We start from the raw sequence: 18801 nt of genomic DNA, 5'->3' as shown, positions 1-18801 counted from the left end.
TGGGAGATTGTGTATCAGTGTGTGTGTGTGTGTGTGTGTGTGTGTGTGTGTGTGTGTGTGTGTGTGTGTGTGTGTGTGTGTGTGTGTGTGTGTGTGTGTGTGTGTGTGTGTGTGTGTGTGTGCGTATGTGTGTGTGAGAGAGATGGAGAGAGAGAAAGAGAGAGAGAGAGAGAGGGGTGGAGAGAGAGAGAGAGGAAGAGAAAGAAAAAGGGAGAGAGTGTGAATGTGTGAAGCAGGCCATGACAGAACATGGTGTGCCTCAGCTACCCAAACTTATCTCCAAGGTGTACTGCGGACTTAAACTGGTGTACGGGAAAAGGATCGGGAGGGAAAGAGGGAAAGGGGGGAGGGGGAGAAAGCAAAGAGAGATAGAAGAGAAAGACAGAGAGCTGCAGCAAGATAGAGAGCCCAGCTGGTGACTTTGGCGTCTTCCTAAATTATAATTATAATTTACACTAATTTGCAGTGAAATTAACTGGCAAATTTGTTTAGATCTTTGCCCCAGAGAGAGAGAGAGGAAAAGGGTACATGATGATGAATGTGGGGTTTGGGGGGGGGGGGGGGGGTTGATGGCCTGGCCCTCTCATAGACACAGCCATCCACTTAGTCACCAGACTGACCCAGCCAGGGAGAAAACATACATACAAACACCATACATACACACTGGCAGTTGTGTAAAGTACTTAATTAAGTAAAAATACTTTAAAGTACTGCTTAAGTCATTTTTTGGGGAACTTGTACTCTTACTTCACTGCATATTATTTACTCCATACATTTTCCCTGAAATGTCTGAGTTTTGGAGTGTGCCCCTGGCTATCCGTAAATGAAAAAAACATTTTTTTGTAAAATGGTGCCGTCTGGTTTTCTTAATATAAGGAATTTGAAATGATTTACTTTTCATACTTAAGGGGCAATCAGTAGTGGCTACATCCATTTTTGGACGTATAAATGAATGATATGTACCTGTTGATTCTTGAAGAATATAACTTATAAATGCCTCATGAGCTTAGTTTTACTGTTGTACACCATCAGATCCCCAAATATAAACTTGTTTTACTCCAACAAAGAAAATGTAAACAAACACTATAAAGTCTCACAATATGGTTAAAACTATCATTTTGATATCACGGATGATTAGTCCTTGCATCCATAGCTCTGTTTATGAATTTGAGAGTGGTTCAATTTCTCCAGCTCCAGCTTTTTTACCAAAACAGGGGTAAGGGATGTCACTTTGTTAATGTTTCTACTGCTGATTACCACTTTAAGTATATTTAAAAGCAAATACTTTTAGACTTTTACTGAAGTCGTATTTTACTGGGTGACTTTCACTTTTAGTCATTTTCTATTAAGGTATCTTTACTTTTAATCACCTATGACAATTGGGTACTTTTTCCACCACTGCACACATGTGTGAGTTAGTGAGTGAGTGACTGTATGTGCGTGCGTGCAAGTATGTGTGAAAGAAAAAAGTAGCCCCTCCCTCCTACATCATAATCAACATAATCATGTCAAAAATTAGCTGACATTGAGGAAGTGAAGACACTGCTGTGCTCCACAGGCAGCTTTAAAAGGTTGGTTTAGATTCACAGCCAACAGTGTGAGAGCCCTGGGAACACTGCAGGTGTACAGACTGCTGTGTCAGGCCTTCGAGCAGGGGCCAGATGCTGTATGTGTGTGTGTGTGTGTGTCCTATCTATACCTTTAGAATACACATGGCTCTGGTTACCCAGGGGGCAGTGCTCCCCATTAACCCTCGTGCCCTCCTAACGCAGTGCCCTGTGCTGGCGCCGAGCACTGGCAGACTGGACTGCTGAGAGATGGACACTGCCAAGAACCATGGTCCTCATTTCACTTTCATCCTCCCTCTCTCTCCGTCGCTCTCTCTTTTTGTATCCATGCACGTATGGCCCTACTCTCACTACGAGAGATTGCCTACAGATTTAGAGAAAATACTGCAATGTAAACTTGCGAACTGGTCACATCTCGACCACTACCGCCGGAGGTTGCAGGAGAACCTTCCTCAAGAGTCAACCCCTCTCTGAGCCGTCGGGTGTAAACAGAATTGTATCATTGAGCCAAATGCTCCTACAGTAAAAATCATAATGGTTTTGAAAGAGATGAAATGTATATGCATTTTCCTTATATTAGAGACTTGTGTTATTGAGTTTTTATCTAAATTGCAGTAAAAGCCGGTTATTCTGAAATTGAAAGGAATCTCAGAACACCAGAATTTATTTCAATGCAAAAGCAAGCAGAAAACGCAAGCAGAAACTCCGTGAACTAACAACTTTTTCAGTCGCAATGTTTTTTCATGTACTGATTTGCATGATATTGATGAAATGAGGCAGGGATCATTGACTAGATTCAGTTAGTTGCCGATTTTTTGTTGAGCGGATGGTCGGGGGCCAGAACATAATTAGAATAATTTGTAGACTGTAAATTGACCGCAAGAAACTCAAACAGATATACACTGAACAAAAATATAAACGCAATATGTGTGTTAGTCCCATGTTTCATGAGCTGAAATGTTCCATACGCACAAAAAGCGTTTTTTCTCTCAAATTGTATGCACAAATGTGTTTACATCCATGTTAGTGAGCATTTCTCCTTTGCCAAGATAATCCACCCACCTGACAGGTGTGGCATATCAATAAACTGATTAAAGAGCATGATCAGTACACAGGTCCACCTTGTGCTGGGGACAATAAAAGGCCACTCTAAAAAAGTTTTGAGGGAGCGCGCAATTGGCATGCATACTGCAGGAATGTCCACCAGAGCTGTTGCCAGAGAATTTCATGTTAATTTGTCTCCCATAAGACGCCTCACAACCGCAGACCACGTGTATGGAGTCATGTGGACGAGCGGTTTGCTGATGTTAACGTTGTGAACAGAGTGCCCCAAGGTGGCGATGGGGTTATTGTATGCATAGGCATAAGCTATGGACAACAAACACAATTGCATTTTAAATGCACAGAAATACCGTGATGAGATCCTGAGGCCTATTGTCGTGGCATTCATCCGCCGCCATCACCTCATACACAATTCATGGACGCTGAACATTTCCCAGTTCTTCCATGGCCTGCATACTCACCAGACATGTTACCAATTGAGCATGTTTGGGATGCTCTGGACCGACGTGTATGACAACGTGTTCCAGCTTCCGCCATATCCAGCAACTTCGCACAGCCATTGAAGAGGAGTGGGACAACATTCAAAAGCCCACAATCAACAGCCTGATCAACTCTATGCGGAGGAGATGTGTGGCGCTGCATGAGGCAAATGGTGGTCACACCAGATACTGATTGGTTTTCTGATCCTTACCTTTTTTTTAAGGTATCTGTGACCAACATTTCAATTTATTTCAATTGACTGATTTCCTTATATGAACTCAGTAAAATCTTTGAAATTGTTGCATGTTGCGTTTATATTTTGCTCAGTATATTATTTGACTAAAACATAAGAATTTCTCAAACCTTGCTTACATTTGCATATGATCACGTGTCTCTATTATGCGTGGTACAACTTGGGAACAGATTTCCAAAATGAAAAAACATTTTGTGGTGTTTTTAGTATTATGTCCCCCCCCCTCCCAAATATCTTGAGGGACCAAATAACACCAGCGCGGACTGCCATTTGGGGAAACCTGTTCTAAGGTAACGTCAATACGCTACGTAGGCCAAAAAGCTATCTAGCTATGGTTCAGCTAACGTTGGCTGACTTTAGCATTCAGCTGAATGCAGTAGCTATTAGTAGCCTGTGAGGAGGATGCAGACATTTGGTTAGCTTGTTAGCTACGGAGCTCTGTGATGACTGACAAGGTATGATAACACTACTGTCCCTTTATATTCGTCTGAGAGGTGTAAACGTTCATTCTTGCTATGCTAATTTAGCTACCTGATGAAACAAATGTTGTTAGTTGACGTTAGCTAGCTAGCTAGCAGTTGTGCCACTTTTCCTGTGTAATTGTCTTGCAGCTAAATTAATGAGTGTATGGACGAGAAAAGAAACCTTTAAATATCTGCACATGCTTGTGATTTGTTGCATTATTCAAGATTGCAATATGGTTTTATTGCATTAATCAAGAGTGTAATATGGGAGATGAAAAGTTGCTTGCATAATGTTAGCTAGTTGAATAGTTAGCATGCTTACTGGCTACTGTGATATTTACAGTAAACTTGAGCTATTGAGGTAGAACGTCATGTCACGTCACGTCTCCAAGCCCCGGAACTCTCTCTTGGCATGTGACATACCATTGCTAATGTAAATAGAAAAAAGCTTATGTACATATTATATAAAACATTCTTCAGCCTGTATAAGCCCTAAGATGGCACTTGGCCACTATGCCACTACTGCTAGTTTATACAAGGGGAATGGCAGCTCTGTACTGAGTGAGTTTACATAGAAATCTTAAGAGAGAGAGAGAGAGAGAGGAGAAGGTTTGTTTGCATAGTGCCCCACTGTACCTAATGCTCTGCTCAGGAAGCAGTCAGGGCTGGGAGAGAGTGCGAGTGTGTGTGTGTGTGTCTGTATGTGTGTGTAAATGTGCGTGTGTCTGTATGTTAGTAAACATGTGTGTGTGTAAATGTGTGTGTCCAGTACCTGATGCTCTGCTGCATGAAACGGTCAGGGTCGCTGGCTGAGAATGTGGTGAGAGAGGTACCAGCGGGGACGCCCTCCTCAAAGCGGATGGACTTGGGGTTAGTGGGGAAGTAGGGCGGTTCGTTGATGTCTACCACGGAGATGGTGACCCCGGATGTGGACTGGAGGGACGACTGGATCCCACTTGCCAGCGGGGCCTGGTTATTGACCACCACCGTCAGCATGAAGGCCCTGTTCTGCTCAAAGTCCACCGGCTGGAGAGGTGGAGATAATTGGGTTACAATTAGTCATCTCACAGTCCCATCAAACGGTAATAGCAATCACACATGAGAAATAGAGAAAAAGAGAAGGAGGCAAAGCTGTAGGGGAAAAGGAAGACAAATACAAACAGAAGACATAACAAATGATGAGGGAGCGAGAGAGAAGAGAGCGAGAGAGATGGATAATAAGAGAAGACTAGGAAGGGTCGAATAAACGGGGAGAAAGAAGGCAGGAGAGAAAGAAACAAACCCTGCACTATGGCGAGAAGAAATATATACGGGAGAGAAATAACAAGAGCGGGATCAAACCCACGGTGCTATGTAACCCCCACTCATCCCCAGAACACTTAAACATTCTCCTCCAGTTCCTCAGTCCCTCTATCCTCCACCTACAGATGTTAAACACGCACAGAGAGAGAGAGAGAGAGAGAGAGAGAGAGAGAGAGCTGAGTCCTGGTGCTGAGCAGTGCTAGCGCCGCGATAGCTGGGATGAATTTGAACAACGTTACCATTAAACTTAGAGGGACCTCTATACCCCTACCTGTAGTTACCTTGCTAACACTGAGTGGGTTAGGCAGGCCTTAAACTATTCATGGACTGGCTGCTGTAGTGGCTGACGCTCCCTGTTCAGTTCACGCTGGGTAAACTCCTCACTCTGTGTGTGTGTGTGTGTGTGTGTGTGTGTGTGTGTGTGTGTGTGTGTGTGTGTGTGTGTGTGTGTGTGTGTGTGTGTGTGTGTGTGTGTGTGTGTGTGTGTGTGTGTGTGTGTGTGTGTGTGTGTGTGTGTGTGTGTCGGCTAGCTCCAGCCACCTACAAGGGCGATCTGCCCTGTGACCCTAAAACGGAGCGACAGCTCTGGGCCGGCTTAATGAAGACAACACAAACCCAGATTCAAATAACCAGAAATACACAAACAAATATGTTGGGTGTTGCGTGATGCTCGGTCTGATTACAGTTAGCTATGCGGTTGATGATTAGCGCCTAGGGGCTGGTGTCTGCTGGGTTTGATTGTGACAGTAATGATTTGGAGCACATCTGTGTGTTGCTTCGCCTCAGTGTTAGCAGCGAACGGACACGACGGGCAGAGATATAAAAAGCATTCATAATCAAGCAGCCAGGGTGATGAGGGGATTGGATCTGACAGATGCCATGGTGGGGTATGTGTGTACGTGCACTAGTAATAAGAAGAGATGGCTGGTGTTGACGTGCCCTGCCCTTCTGTCTCTGTGTACGTGCCCTGCCCTTTTGTGTGTGTCTGTGTAGGGTTAACCAGTGGTGTACTCGGAGCTCTTTGATCCATAGCCAGTGGTGTTCAGTGCACAGGGAGATCCGGCGTATCTGCAGGCTCACTAACACACACACACATCCTAGGGGGGGAGAGCAGAACGAGGGGGTTAAAGGTCAATAACCTAGCCTCCACCTCCTTCCTGCGATCCATCCCTCACTACATCTCCCCCTCCACCTTTTACTCCATCCCTCTCGTTCCTCTTCTCCTTCCTGAATCTGCTCTTCATCCCCTGCTCCCCCTTCTCCTCACTTCCCTCCCTCCCTCCCTCCTAATATAATCTACCCTGCCTCCTCTCCTCATTGGCAACTCTCCCATCTACTCCTCACTTCCTCCTTCCCGCTCCTCTCCTTTCTTCTCTCTGGTGTGTAGTCACCCCTATCATTTCCTGTGTTCATCACAAGCTTCTTGAATTTACATATCCTAATGACTTATTAAAGGCAAAATAGTGTGTGTGTGTGTGTGTGTGTGTGTGCATACGGCGCATGTGTGCGTATGTGGTTCTGCGGTGCCTCTGTTTAAATCCAGGATTCCTTATCGGTTCCCCAGAGAGTTCTCTACACGTGTGACATGTGCAGGTTAAATCCTCAGTCCTTGTTTACAGAGCAGCGACGGTCCCAGGTGGGCTGTCTCAGTAAACATGTGAGAGATGTCAGTGTGTTCTGCTGATGTGCCTCCACTAGCAGCCAGAGAGGGCCTCCTCAGTAAACACATACCACAAGAATTCAAATGCAGCTCTGTGATGTTTCCCTGTTTCCCTGCTACCTATGCGTTCCAGGTTGTCTGATGTGAAACCGATTAGAGTTGGTAGCCATTCCGGCTCCGCTCCCCAGAGAGACTCAAAGCCTTCCTGTTTACTTGTTGAGACGGTCTATTCCTCGCGCTGCTCCTGGCTCTTAATTTATGATTTCCTGATATCCTCCCTGGGGTTGCTACGGCAGCTTACGGCTGCCCGCCTGCCTGTTTGCTCAATTCTACATCAGGGAGCGAGTGGTGAGGAAAAGTATTCTACACTGAACAAAAAATATAAACGCAACAATTTCAACGATTTTACTGAGTTACGGTTCATAGAAGAAAATCAATTCATTAGGCTCTAATTTATGGATTTCACATGACTGGGAATACAGATATGCATCTGTTGGTCACAGATACCTTTAAAAAAAAGGTTGGGGCGTGGATCAGAAGACCAGTCAGTATCTGGTGTGACCACCATTTGCCTCATGCAGCGCGACACATCTTCGCATAGAGTTAATCAGGCTGTTGATTGTGGCTGTGGAATGTTGTCCCACTCCTCTTCAATGGCTGTGATATTACATCTCGATCCAGAGCATCCCAAACATGCTCAATGGGTGACGTCTGGTGAGTAATGCAGGCCATGGAAGAACTGAGATATTTCCAGGAATTGTGTAGAGATCCTTGCGACGTGGGGCTGTGCATTATCATGCTGAAACATGAGGTGATGGCGATGGATGAAAGACACGACAATGGGCCTCAGGATCTCGTCACGGTATCTCTGTGCATTCAAATTGCCATCGATAAAATGCAATTGCGTTCGTTGACTGTAGCTTTTGCCGGCACATACCATAACCCCACCGCCACCACAGGGCACTCTGTTCACAACAGTCAGGTCAAAACCCTGGTGAGGACTACGAGTACTCAGATGATCTTCCCTGAGACGGTTTCTGACAGTTTGTGCAGAAATTCTTTGGTTGTCCAAACCCACAGTTTCATCAGCTGTCCGGGTGGCTGGCCTCAAACGATCCCGCAGGTGAAGAAGCCGGACGTGGAGGTCCTGGGCTTTTCGTGGTTACACGTGGTCTGCGGTTGTGAGGCCGGTTGGACGTACTGCGAAATTCTCTAAAACGACGTTGGAGGCAGCTTATGGTAGCATTCAATTCTCTGGCAAAAGCTCTGGTGGACATTCTTCCAGTCAGCATGCCAATTACACACTCCCTCAAAACCTGAGTCATCTGTGGCATTGTGTGACACAACTGCACATTTTAGAGTGGCCTTTTATTGTCCCCAGCACAAAGTGCACCTGTGTAATGATCCTGCTGTTTAATCAGCTTCTTAATATGCCACATCTGTCAGGTGGATGGATTATCTGGCAAAGGAGAAATGCTCACTAACAGGGATGTAAATTTGTACACTAACTGAGAGAAATAAGCTGTTTGTGCGTATGGAACATTTCTGGGATCTTTAATTTCAGCTCATAAAACATGGGACCGACACTTACTCCGTTCATATTTTTTGTTCAGTGTAAAATCCAGCCATCTAGAGATAATGAAGGAAAGCAAAATGCAGGTGCTTGAGGTGCTGAGAGAAATAGAGAGGTGTTAATGCCATTCCTCAAAATGTTACTGTAGAGTCACACGGACAGACAAAGGAGCAGAAAGAGGAATTACAACTGGCTCTGCAGGGGCAGCTCATCAATAAACTACTCAAATATACACGCTGTATACAGTATACCTGTGCACGCACGCACGCACACAAAAACTCACACACAAACCTGTTCCTAAAACGGTAAACAGATAGGATTACAAGACAAGGCTGTGTTCTTGTATCCATCCACCTCAGTAGCTAAAACATTATAACACCACAGCAATTGTAATTGAGAAATCAATATCTAATTTGTTGCAATGGGCTTAGTAGCCATTATAACTATGTGTGTGTGCGTGAGTGAGTGGTGCATACATGCGCGCCCATGTGCTTGTGAAGGACCTACCCTATCCCTCAATTAGACTTAGCTAGGGGGTTTCAAAGTCAAAGCTCCCATTGTGTTGTGTCCTTAGCTGCCCCTCCCCAGCCTATAGCTAGTGTACAGCCTGGGGCGGACACACACTGACTTATAGATCTGACACGCAACACACAGATTAATGGGATAACACTGTATGTGCTACATCAGCCTCACAAGGACATGTCATATGGTTAATAAAATAAAATATCATACGATATAGACCTGACAACAGCAGTCCTCACTCAACCTTGACCTTTCTGTAGGCTTGGTGAAGAAGTGTGTTTAAAAAAAAAATGGATATGATAAGTAGGTCTAGGTGAGACCTGGAGAATGTGCTAGTCATAGTTGCTGATTGACTAGGAATTCTTCACTATTTTAGCACTACCTACCCATTCAATATCAAATGTTTTTTCAGAGCAAAGGTCAAACGAAATCGGGTGCTTTTTTTCTGTAACTTTCCTGCATGTAAATCTCCGTGGAACAGCTTTGAACCAATCTGCTATAGACAAAACTCTCCACAGCATTTTTTTGTGTTGTCTGAGAGCATGTACCATTGTTTTGATTGGTCACAGGGCCCTTACCTTCACTACGGTAACCATGCCGTCGTTGGTGTGTTGGTCGGTGATGATGGTGAAGTGACCTATTGGGTCTCCGCTGATGATCCTGTACACAGCATTCCAGTTGGGCGAGTGTGGCTGATCCCGGTCGATCACGGTCAGGTTGGCAACCACGACATTGACCCGGTTCTCTGGGACCTCCCCTGAAAACTGGGAGGGGTAAGAAAGAGGGAGAGCGAGATAAGAGGAGTTAGCGGAAGTCTTCTTCTCCTCCTTTGTGTAAGTAGGCAGTCAAATGGCTTAATTATCTCGTTACTCCACAAACACTACTCCGGTGCGTTAGGTGCATTAAACAAACTAAACACCCGTGCTATCCTCTGCCTCCACATTTTTGAAGAATTGTCTTATTGCCCTCCCCATCTTTCTGTTCTTCTGAGAGACTGATGGAGGGAGAGAGGGAGCGAGGGATGGAGAGAGAGAAAAGGCCTGCTTTTGGGAGGGCTTAAGCAGCAGTGGGCATGTGTTTTGTGGGTTTTAGATGTCCTGCAGAAACGCATGTGTTTTGTCCTGATAAGGCCATACAGCAGAGGAGTCGGTCTGTCTGTTATGGTCGGGAACTGATCACAGCTTAACAGTCTGTCAAGCAGGGTTCCCCAACTGGCGGCCCGCGGGACGATTTTGGCCCGCGGGTGATTTTATTATTTTAATTGTTGTATATAAAAGACTGTGAAAACACCAGCAAATCAGCTCCAAGTGATTTACATTTTGGGAAAGTAGAGAGATATACTGTATGTGATAGTATACAAATGTAAATAAGGTTTGAAAATAGTATGTTTTAGTCAAATATTATATCTGTTTGGGCTTTTTGCAGTCTATAAATGATTTGTAATTATGTTCCGGCCCCAACCACCCGCACAAGAAAAAATCGTCCCGTGGCTGAATCTAGCTGATGATCCATGCCCTACAGGCTCAGGAGACCTTCTCTGTCTGCATAGACTATACACAATGACATTAGGCCCCCCACCGAGACACGCTGAGACACACTGTGACCCAGCACACAAACACAGTGAGATTAGGAAGCTCTAGCAAGATGGTCGTCTAGAGAACCAATGACATTCTTCAGGAAAAAAGAGGGTTGCGGGGTGGTCCTGTTCGTCTGCTGGGATTGGATAAAGAGGCAGTGTGTGTGTGTGTGTGTGTGTACACTCTTCACTAAGTCTGTTTTGATGTTGTTGTCGGCTAGGCCAGGGTATTCTCCAAGCTGATTTGAGGAAAGTTTTTTTTCTGTAATAGGGACATTTAGGGACATATAGGGACCATAAATAACCACACTCATAAACTCAAAGGCTGCTATAGAATCTACAGAACAAGGGTGCCCACTGGGAAAAAACTAGTTGAATCAACTTTGTTTCCACGTAATGTCAACAAAATAATTTGTTGAATCAATGTGGAAAGTCTTTAACGTAAGGGAATTTCACAAGTCCAATTTCACTGTGATTTTTTTTTTTTGGGGGGGGGGGGGGATTTCAAGTTGAATTCATGTTAGTTGAGAACTCAACCAAATGTCAATGTAAATAGACGTTGAACTGACGTCTGTGCCAGTGGGTCTGTGCTTAGAGTGGTGTCATTATAAGGTGTTCCAGGCCCACAGTGAACAACAGAAAGAACAGAGGAATAATCACAGTCAAAGTAATAGTGCACAAGGACTGTCTTCATCCTGCCGTCACATTCTTGGCAGTAGAGGCAGAGCAGGAGGTAGGGGGAGGCAGAGGGGGGGGGGGGGGGGGGGGGCAGGTGAGAGGAGGGAAGGGAAGGGGAGGGGCAGATGGGGGGTGACAGAGAGCTTCATCATGGAGCCCAGGTGATGTCAGGATGAGAGAGGAGAAAAGGATCCAGGCCAAGCTGGTGTTTCCTACTGGCTGGGATTATTCCTCACTACTGAGCACGGGGTACACATACACACACACGCATGCACGCACACACATCTATTTTTTTCAAAAAAATAGTACAAACCAAAACACACACACAAAGATAATCACACAAACAGATGAACACATCCACTTTGAAACACATAAACACCCCACCCACTGCCTGCCCGCCTTGCCGCCTTGAAAAATAGGTCAGCCTCTGATAGGCCTGATGAAATATTAATCTGTAACATTAAAGAGAAATTCTCCAAACTTTCTATTCCTGGGACGCTTTGATAGATTTATTGGGTTTGCTGCAAACACTAAATATTTGCTTAATGGCCTTCATTGTCGACAAAATGGCTTTTCTGTAGCCCACTGGTGAACTGGATGATTTATAGAGGGAGCTTGTAAAAAGTGCTCTGCTCATTGTGAATCCAAGACCTCCACTTTGCAAAATAACAAGGGCGATCATCATCAATATCCACCACAGCATTTATTTAGCTAACCCCCATTTGTGCTGGGTGATTGAAATGCACTTCAACACAACAAAAATACAGTGGATGAGACTCCATCCGTTACAAACTACTATCATCAATCGGCTACCGCAACTGTAGAATCCTAATATAGTAAAAAAAAAGGGGTCTGATTTACAGTGGTCCTGACTGTGTGTGTTCTCCTTATGGATATGGAAAAGCTAGAATAGTACATCATAGATACCACAGCAGATCCAATTCTGGAATATTTGTACAATGTGGATTGATGGTCAGTGGAGTAAGGAAGTGGTGAAATTACTCAACAAATGACTGTTGGAAGGAACATTTCTGCCATTAAAATGTTTGTCGGGTTTCATTTGTCTCCTCGCTCTCTTCTCCTTCAACCCACCACCTTCTATTGTTTATTTTTCTCCTCCACCCTATCCCACCTACGTACTCTCAGCCTTGCAGCCCACAACCTTCTCCTCTCCTCCCCTCTCCATCCCTCTCTCGGTGCTTTCCCCTGCTGTGTGGCTGTGGCGCAACATATCACTGATGAGCTCTACGTCTGACACGTGCTTAGCGAATCTGCTAACTCATCATCATAAGGATCGTATTGGCCCGCAGGGTGTGTGCTAATGCTAACTCCTTATGATAACGTCCAGCGTGAAAATGATACTGCTTCTGTATTATTAAGCACCTCAGCTCCCCAAGACACCCACCTACTCACAACTGGAGAAGCTGCAGATAGGAAAACGCACATGCTAAAAGTGTATGCTGACAAGACATCCACATGACCTCAAAACATACTGTACAGTCGCATATCCATATATTATATGTGAAGCTTCACAATAAACTCTCTTTGCCGATGTCCCTTTCTTTCCTGTCATTTCTGTCTCTTACCTTTCCCACATCCCTGTCTTCCCTGCTCTCGTCGTTTGTTCCTCCCTCCCCTTTTCCCTCGCCTCTCAGCTCTCTCCTAATGACGGTGCCATGAGGCGCTCCACCTGCGTAAGCTGTTTCCTTTCGCACTGGAGCTCCGATAAACAGCTGAATTAATCAGCTCAGATCGCCCCTGGGCCACTGGAGGGCTCAGCGTGGCTTAATGACTGACACAGGGTTAATGAAATACACATACACATACATGCATGAATACACCTGCTCAAGGGCCCTGTCCCAAAAATGTAACAACAATTATGTCGATAACATAGCTAAGTTTGTCACTGGTATGGGCTAGTAAATATCCTAAACCTAGCCAGTTAGACAGTGATAGCCACAAGCTAAAACCGGGGAGAGAGGGAGGAGAGAATTCACTTTCTATTTCATCTGCTGCTGGCTTGCTAATGTTCACTCAAATTCGTTTTTTCCAAATGTAATTGATTAAATTTGATTTTTATTCTATAAAGATTGTGTGAGTCATAGAAATTAAGTTATTGCGTTCTTTGTGGTTTTTATATGCAGGGAGCATTAGAAACCATATACGGTACCAGTCAAACGTTTGAACAAATCTGTACTCATTCAAGGGTTTTTCTTTATTTTTACTATTTTCTACATTGTAGAATAAAAGTGAAGACATCAACACTATGAAATAACACATATGGAATCATGTGGTAACCAAAAGTGTTAAACAAATCAAAATATATTTTATATTTGACATTCTTCAAAGAAGCCACCATTTGCCTTGATGACAGCGTTGCAGTCTTGGCATTCTCTTAACCAGCTAGTCACCTGGAATGTATTTCAATTAACAGGTGTGCCTTTTTAAAAGTTAACTTGTGGAATTTCTTTCCTTCTTAATGCGTTTGAGCCAATCAGTTGTGTTGCAACAAGGTAGGGGTGGCATTCAGAAGATGGCCCTATTTGGTAAAAGACCAAGTCCATATTATTGCAAGAACAGCTCAAATAAGGAAAGATAAATGAGAGTCCATCATTACTTTAAGACATGAAGGTCAGGTCAACTTTGAAAGTTTCTTCAAGTGCAGTCGCAAAAACCATCAAGAGCTATGATGAAACTGGCTCTCATGAGGACCGCCACAGGAAAGTAAGACCCAGAGTTACCTCTGTTGCCGTGAAACAAGGAGGAGGAGGTGTGATGATGTGGGGCTGCTTTGCTGGTGACACTGTCTGTGATTTATTTTGAATTCAAGGCACACTTATCCAGCATGACTAACACAGCATTCTGCAGCGATACGCCATCCAGTCTGGCTTGCACTTAGTGGGACTGTCATTTGTTTTTAACTTACACCTCCAGGCTGTGTAAGGGCTATTTGACCAAGAAGGAGGGTGATGGAGTGCTGCATCAGATGACCTGGCCTCCACAATGTGGGAACTCCTTCAAGACTGTTGGAAAAGCATTCCAGGTGAAGCTGGTTGAGAGAATGCCAAGCGTGTGCAAAGCTGTCATCAAGGCAAAGGGTGGCTACTTTGAAGAATCTCAAATATAAAACATATTTTGATTAACACTTTTTTTGGTTACTACGTGATTCCATATGTGTTATTTTATAGTTGTGATGTCTTCACTATTATTCTACAATGTAGAAAATAGTTAAAATAAAGAAAAACCCTTGAATGAGTAGGTGTCTCCAAACATTTGACTGGTAATGTATATTAATTAATATACAGCACCAACTACATAAATACATGATAAGGTCCATTATCTGCTACCTGGACTTTAAATTTGATTTATTTCCAACCAAACAACACAACTTACTCCACGTGCTCAATGTTGCTGCATCATGTGGTGCCAGCATCATGGTATGGGTATGCTTGTCATCGGCAGGGACTGGGGAGTTTGTCAGGATCAAAATAAATATGATAGGAGCAAAACCCAGGTAAAAAGTTAAAGGAAAAACCTCCTCAGTCTTCTGAAACCGGGATATAGTTTCATTTTTTCAGTGAGACAATTACACACGTTCATGCCAAAGACACACCGGAATGGCTCTCCAAGAGGCGTTGAGTGTTCCTGAGTGGTCTCAGCACTGACTCGTTAATTCCTTAACACATCTACTGAACTGGAGCAATTCTGACAAAACCAATGGCCATCTATTGCCCTAAGAGTTGTGCAAAGTTGATAGAATATTATTCAAAATGATTCACAGCTGCAATGGCTGCCAAAGGTGCTTCCACCAAGTATTACCTCAGGGGTGTGAAGACATACGCAATCAAGACATCGTTCCTTTTGAAAATGCGGAGTCGGTTGTGCAGATCTATTGGGAAAAAATATAGATTTCATTTTAAGTAAGAAAAATGTGAAGACTTTCACTGGGCACTGCATCTTTGCTCACAATCGTAACACAAGTACCTGCTTAATTGCTTGCACAGAACTTTGTGTCTAGCACCGTGCCGTAGAAATCACAGCCCCCTTCCTTGCTGTTTACTCTCAGCCATCCCTCCCTTATACTTTTAGCCATCCTACCCATTCCAACCCTTCGGATAACAAATCATTCAGAGTTTTCTCATTTCCCAACTATCAGGAATACTGCTTCTACTCACTGCCTCCCGTCATCTCATCCCTCCTCTCCCCTATCTGCAACCCTCCACACATTTACTATGTCTGGCAGCATGGTGCCTCCAGGGTACGACTGTGTGTCCTGTGTGGCTCAGTTGGTAGAGCACGGTACTCGCAACGCCAGGGTTGTTGGTTCAAGTCCCACAGGGGACCACTACTATACGTCGCTCTGGATAAGAGCATCTGCTAAATGACTAAAATGTGTGTGTGGACAGCAGGCTTGTTCGAGAGGTACTCATCACTGCTGGGGGAACTACTGTATAGCAATCAACATTCCCTGGAAGACCAGAGGATGTATGGATACATTTGCAGTAATGTATGCTAGTCTTGCTGATCTCCATAATGTTTGGTTACACACATCATTCTTTACTTTTGATTTGGTTGACTCCAGGAATGACCTTTTTTTTCATATACGGTAATGATCATCACCATTATCACCACTATAATCATCATTAAGTCTGCTTGCTGTTGTTTTCTGGGTGATGAACGTTGAAGATTGGATGTTTATTTCACTCAGGTCAGGAGTGTACGCTGTCTCGGAGATGATGCCGTGGCTGTGTTTCACCCCTTTCCCCCTCTCGCCTTATATCTTTCATCTTCTACCCTTTCTCCCTGTATTCCAGTCCTCCATCTCCCATACCTTACCCCATCTTCCCCCTCTCCCTCTCCCTCTCCCTCCCCTCTCCCCTGTCTACTTGGTCTGTGGCGGACATGACGTTTTGTCAGCCGGTTATTGTCATGCAAACTGCTTACTGTATGTTATCTGGCTATGCGGCATGCCATCCGCTGTAGGCTTGTTCATTTAGCAGACAAGATATGCTTAAGTCCTGTTTCATTATTTTATATTATATAATTTTATAGTAAGAAGAATATAATTGAACTTAGCTGAATAAAATAAAAATGATATTTTTCCCATTCCGGAGAGAGTGCACATATAAAAAGCTATGTTGAGTGTAAAAGTAATCATTTGAAACAGGTCCTATAGGCTACGAGTTATTTGGCAACTTTAGTTGTTAATGATACAAACCGTAGAATGTTTTAGAAATCAAGACATATATGGGCTGCATGATGCGACTACAGGCCATTGATGATTTGAGAAAGAAGCAAAAAAAAAGCCTGCGCTCTGATCCTTCCCTCAGGCTGCACACGCTGTTCTCTCGTCAAGTGATCATATTATCACCCGTCGGACTATTCTCAAATGAATATTGTCTTTACTAATATGTTAAACTCGTTTCGATTTAGAATGACCCATCATCAAATGGGCAGGAACAGGGGCAGGGGGGAAAAATACATGCCGTCAGCCTATGCACTCAAATAGCGAAGGGATGCCACTTTCCCACCACAGGTTATTTCACTCCTTGCATCAACCATTGTTTAAGGCGTATGCAGCATCTCGCTGCTCGACAAATGATATTCCACCCAAACTCTGTATGCCACGGGCTCCCCAACCCTGTTCCTTCAGCTACCAAGTGCTTCATTCGGGGAAACCATGTGAAATCTGTTTGGGAACATCGAAAGTAACAGGTTTTCACAACAAAACATATTTCATGAAACTGTTGACAGCTCCTCTCTCATGCTTGAGAAAGTAATGAAGGAGAGAGGGGAGGAGATATTCTATAGCTATCGGTAGCCTAATGTGACACCCTGTTAATTATGAAGGGAAATAAAGCCCTTTTACTAGGCTATTCAAAATCAAATACAAAATTCACTAGAATTGTAAGCGAACTCTGTAAGCCGCCCTGCACAAACAATGAACCAATAGCATTGCCCAGGCTTCTCCCAGACTCAAGAATAGAAGCTTTAGAGTGTAGCATAAGGTAACCAGTCCATCTAGTATGCATAATAATACAGTCCACACTCAAAGGCGATTACCAGAATTTGTTTAATTTTGGAATATAGGCTAGACCAGTTAAAGGCATCTTAAATCATTTTTTGAAATGTTTTTCTGTGGTGCGTAATATGCGGTAGGCTATGTGTTGTATAACGACCAGCATAATCCTTATTTGAATTCAGTTTTTGTTTTTTTTCGGGCCTATGCATATGTATAAGCTCTAACATGCATATGAGTGTTTTGAATTGATCGTCACCTTTAGAAGGCACTGTCCATTTCGTTGTCAGGCTTTGAAGCAACATTCACAATCACCATGTTTTCCACTCAGTTTCAACCTGTTGTTGAACTTCTTGCCTCAAATTGATCAATCGCAGTGTTCCTTCAAGTTGATCAATCACAGTGAGGTTGAGTTGTAAAAAGCACAATGCTGTTTTGATTGCAATGATGTCAGAACGGTTAGAAGGACAATTGAGCCTTAGCGAGTTGGATACTATGCATGTCCTGAGGGGATTTTACTGCGGTTATGACTCATGACTGCTGGTGTGGTGGTGATAGGGTCACTGCAACAGCCCTGCTCTCTACTCACAGTCCTGGAAGTGAGCTCCGGCGGGTTGTCGTTGATGTCTGTGACCGAGATGATGGCGGTGGCCGTGTTGGACAGGCCAAAGTTTAGGTTGCCCTCCATGTCCGTGGCCTGGACTATGATGCTGTACTGGGACACTTTCTACAGGACAATCACACAGAGAGAAGAGAGAGACAGTTAAGAAGAGCAACCAGTGATCAAACTTAAGCACAGTGAAAAAAAACAAAAAAACACTCAATGCTCAATCATACAAGACTGCGTAACGAGTACAAGGAGGTCAATGTATCCTCTTCTTTAGGTTGTGCAGAAATAATAAACCATTTTACACAACACACATTCTGTCTCTCTCTCACACACGTTAGGTTGCCTCTACACCCACTGTGGTTCTCTCCTCAGCCGCAAACCTTTAGCCTGGTAACAGCTTTGCCAGTGTGGGTCCGGTGTGTCTCTGACCAAATTAGAAGCAAAATGGCTTGTTTATCCCCTCCCATGACTGTTCTCCCTCCCCTACCTTGGCCCCTACCTCGGGCCCTATCACTCATCTTAATGGGAGCCCAAGCACTGTGGAAAGGAACGCTGAAAGTCTGTACAGAACAGCACAGAGTCTCCTACCTGGGGGAACACAGAGAAATGTACTTACCTCCTCCCCCTACACTTCACACAGTTGCTTTGCCTTTTTAGAAATTGGTTCATGTTCTTCTTTCCTCACGTGTTGCGTCGGGGCAACCAGCTCTCCTATGTGTAGCCTGCAATTCACAGCAACCATTTTGTGTGGAAATGCTCTCCAGAAAGGTGGAGAGTTGAGTATCAGCTGAGAGAAGCCGAATGTGTCACAGCTTTACACAACAGCCCATGTAAGAGCTGTCCATGGTCCTAAGGTCAACATAAATGGGAAACCACAACAGCTCTACTGAGCTGTCCATGGTGCTGAAACCAACCCATTCGCCTTAGAATGCTGCCCTACTCATAGAGATTTGATTATACCGGTATGTGTATGTGTTTTTATGAAAACCCTTTTGAGTTTGTTTGTGTGTGTGTGTACCTCCCTCCCTCCCTCC

At 44.1% G+C, this 18801-nt stretch overlaps 1 protein-coding gene across 1 annotated transcript in view; it reads right to left on the bottom strand.

Moving 5' to 3' along the window:
• The window catches only part of LOC120058744 (cadherin-4-like), a 93942-nt gene that overhangs the window by 19206 nt on the left and 55935 nt on the right, over positions 1-18801 (bottom strand). The window contains exons 6-8 of the mRNA XM_039007485.1: positions 17747-17884; positions 9463-9648; positions 4600-4853 (exon numbers count right to left, since the gene is read on the bottom strand). Coding sequence (XP_038863413.1) covers positions 4600-4853; positions 9463-9648; positions 17747-17884 — 578 coding nt within the window. The remainder of the gene's footprint in view (positions 1-4599; positions 4854-9462; positions 9649-17746; positions 17885-18801) is intronic.

Source organism: Salvelinus namaycush, chromosome 14, assembly GCF_016432855.1.
Source record: "Salvelinus namaycush isolate Seneca chromosome 14, SaNama_1.0, whole genome shotgun sequence".
Taxonomy (NCBI): Eukaryota; Metazoa; Chordata; class Actinopteri; order Salmoniformes; family Salmonidae; genus Salvelinus; species Salvelinus namaycush.
The sequence above is the reverse complement of the archived record's forward strand: the minus strand, read 5'-3'. Positions and strand labels throughout refer to the sequence as shown.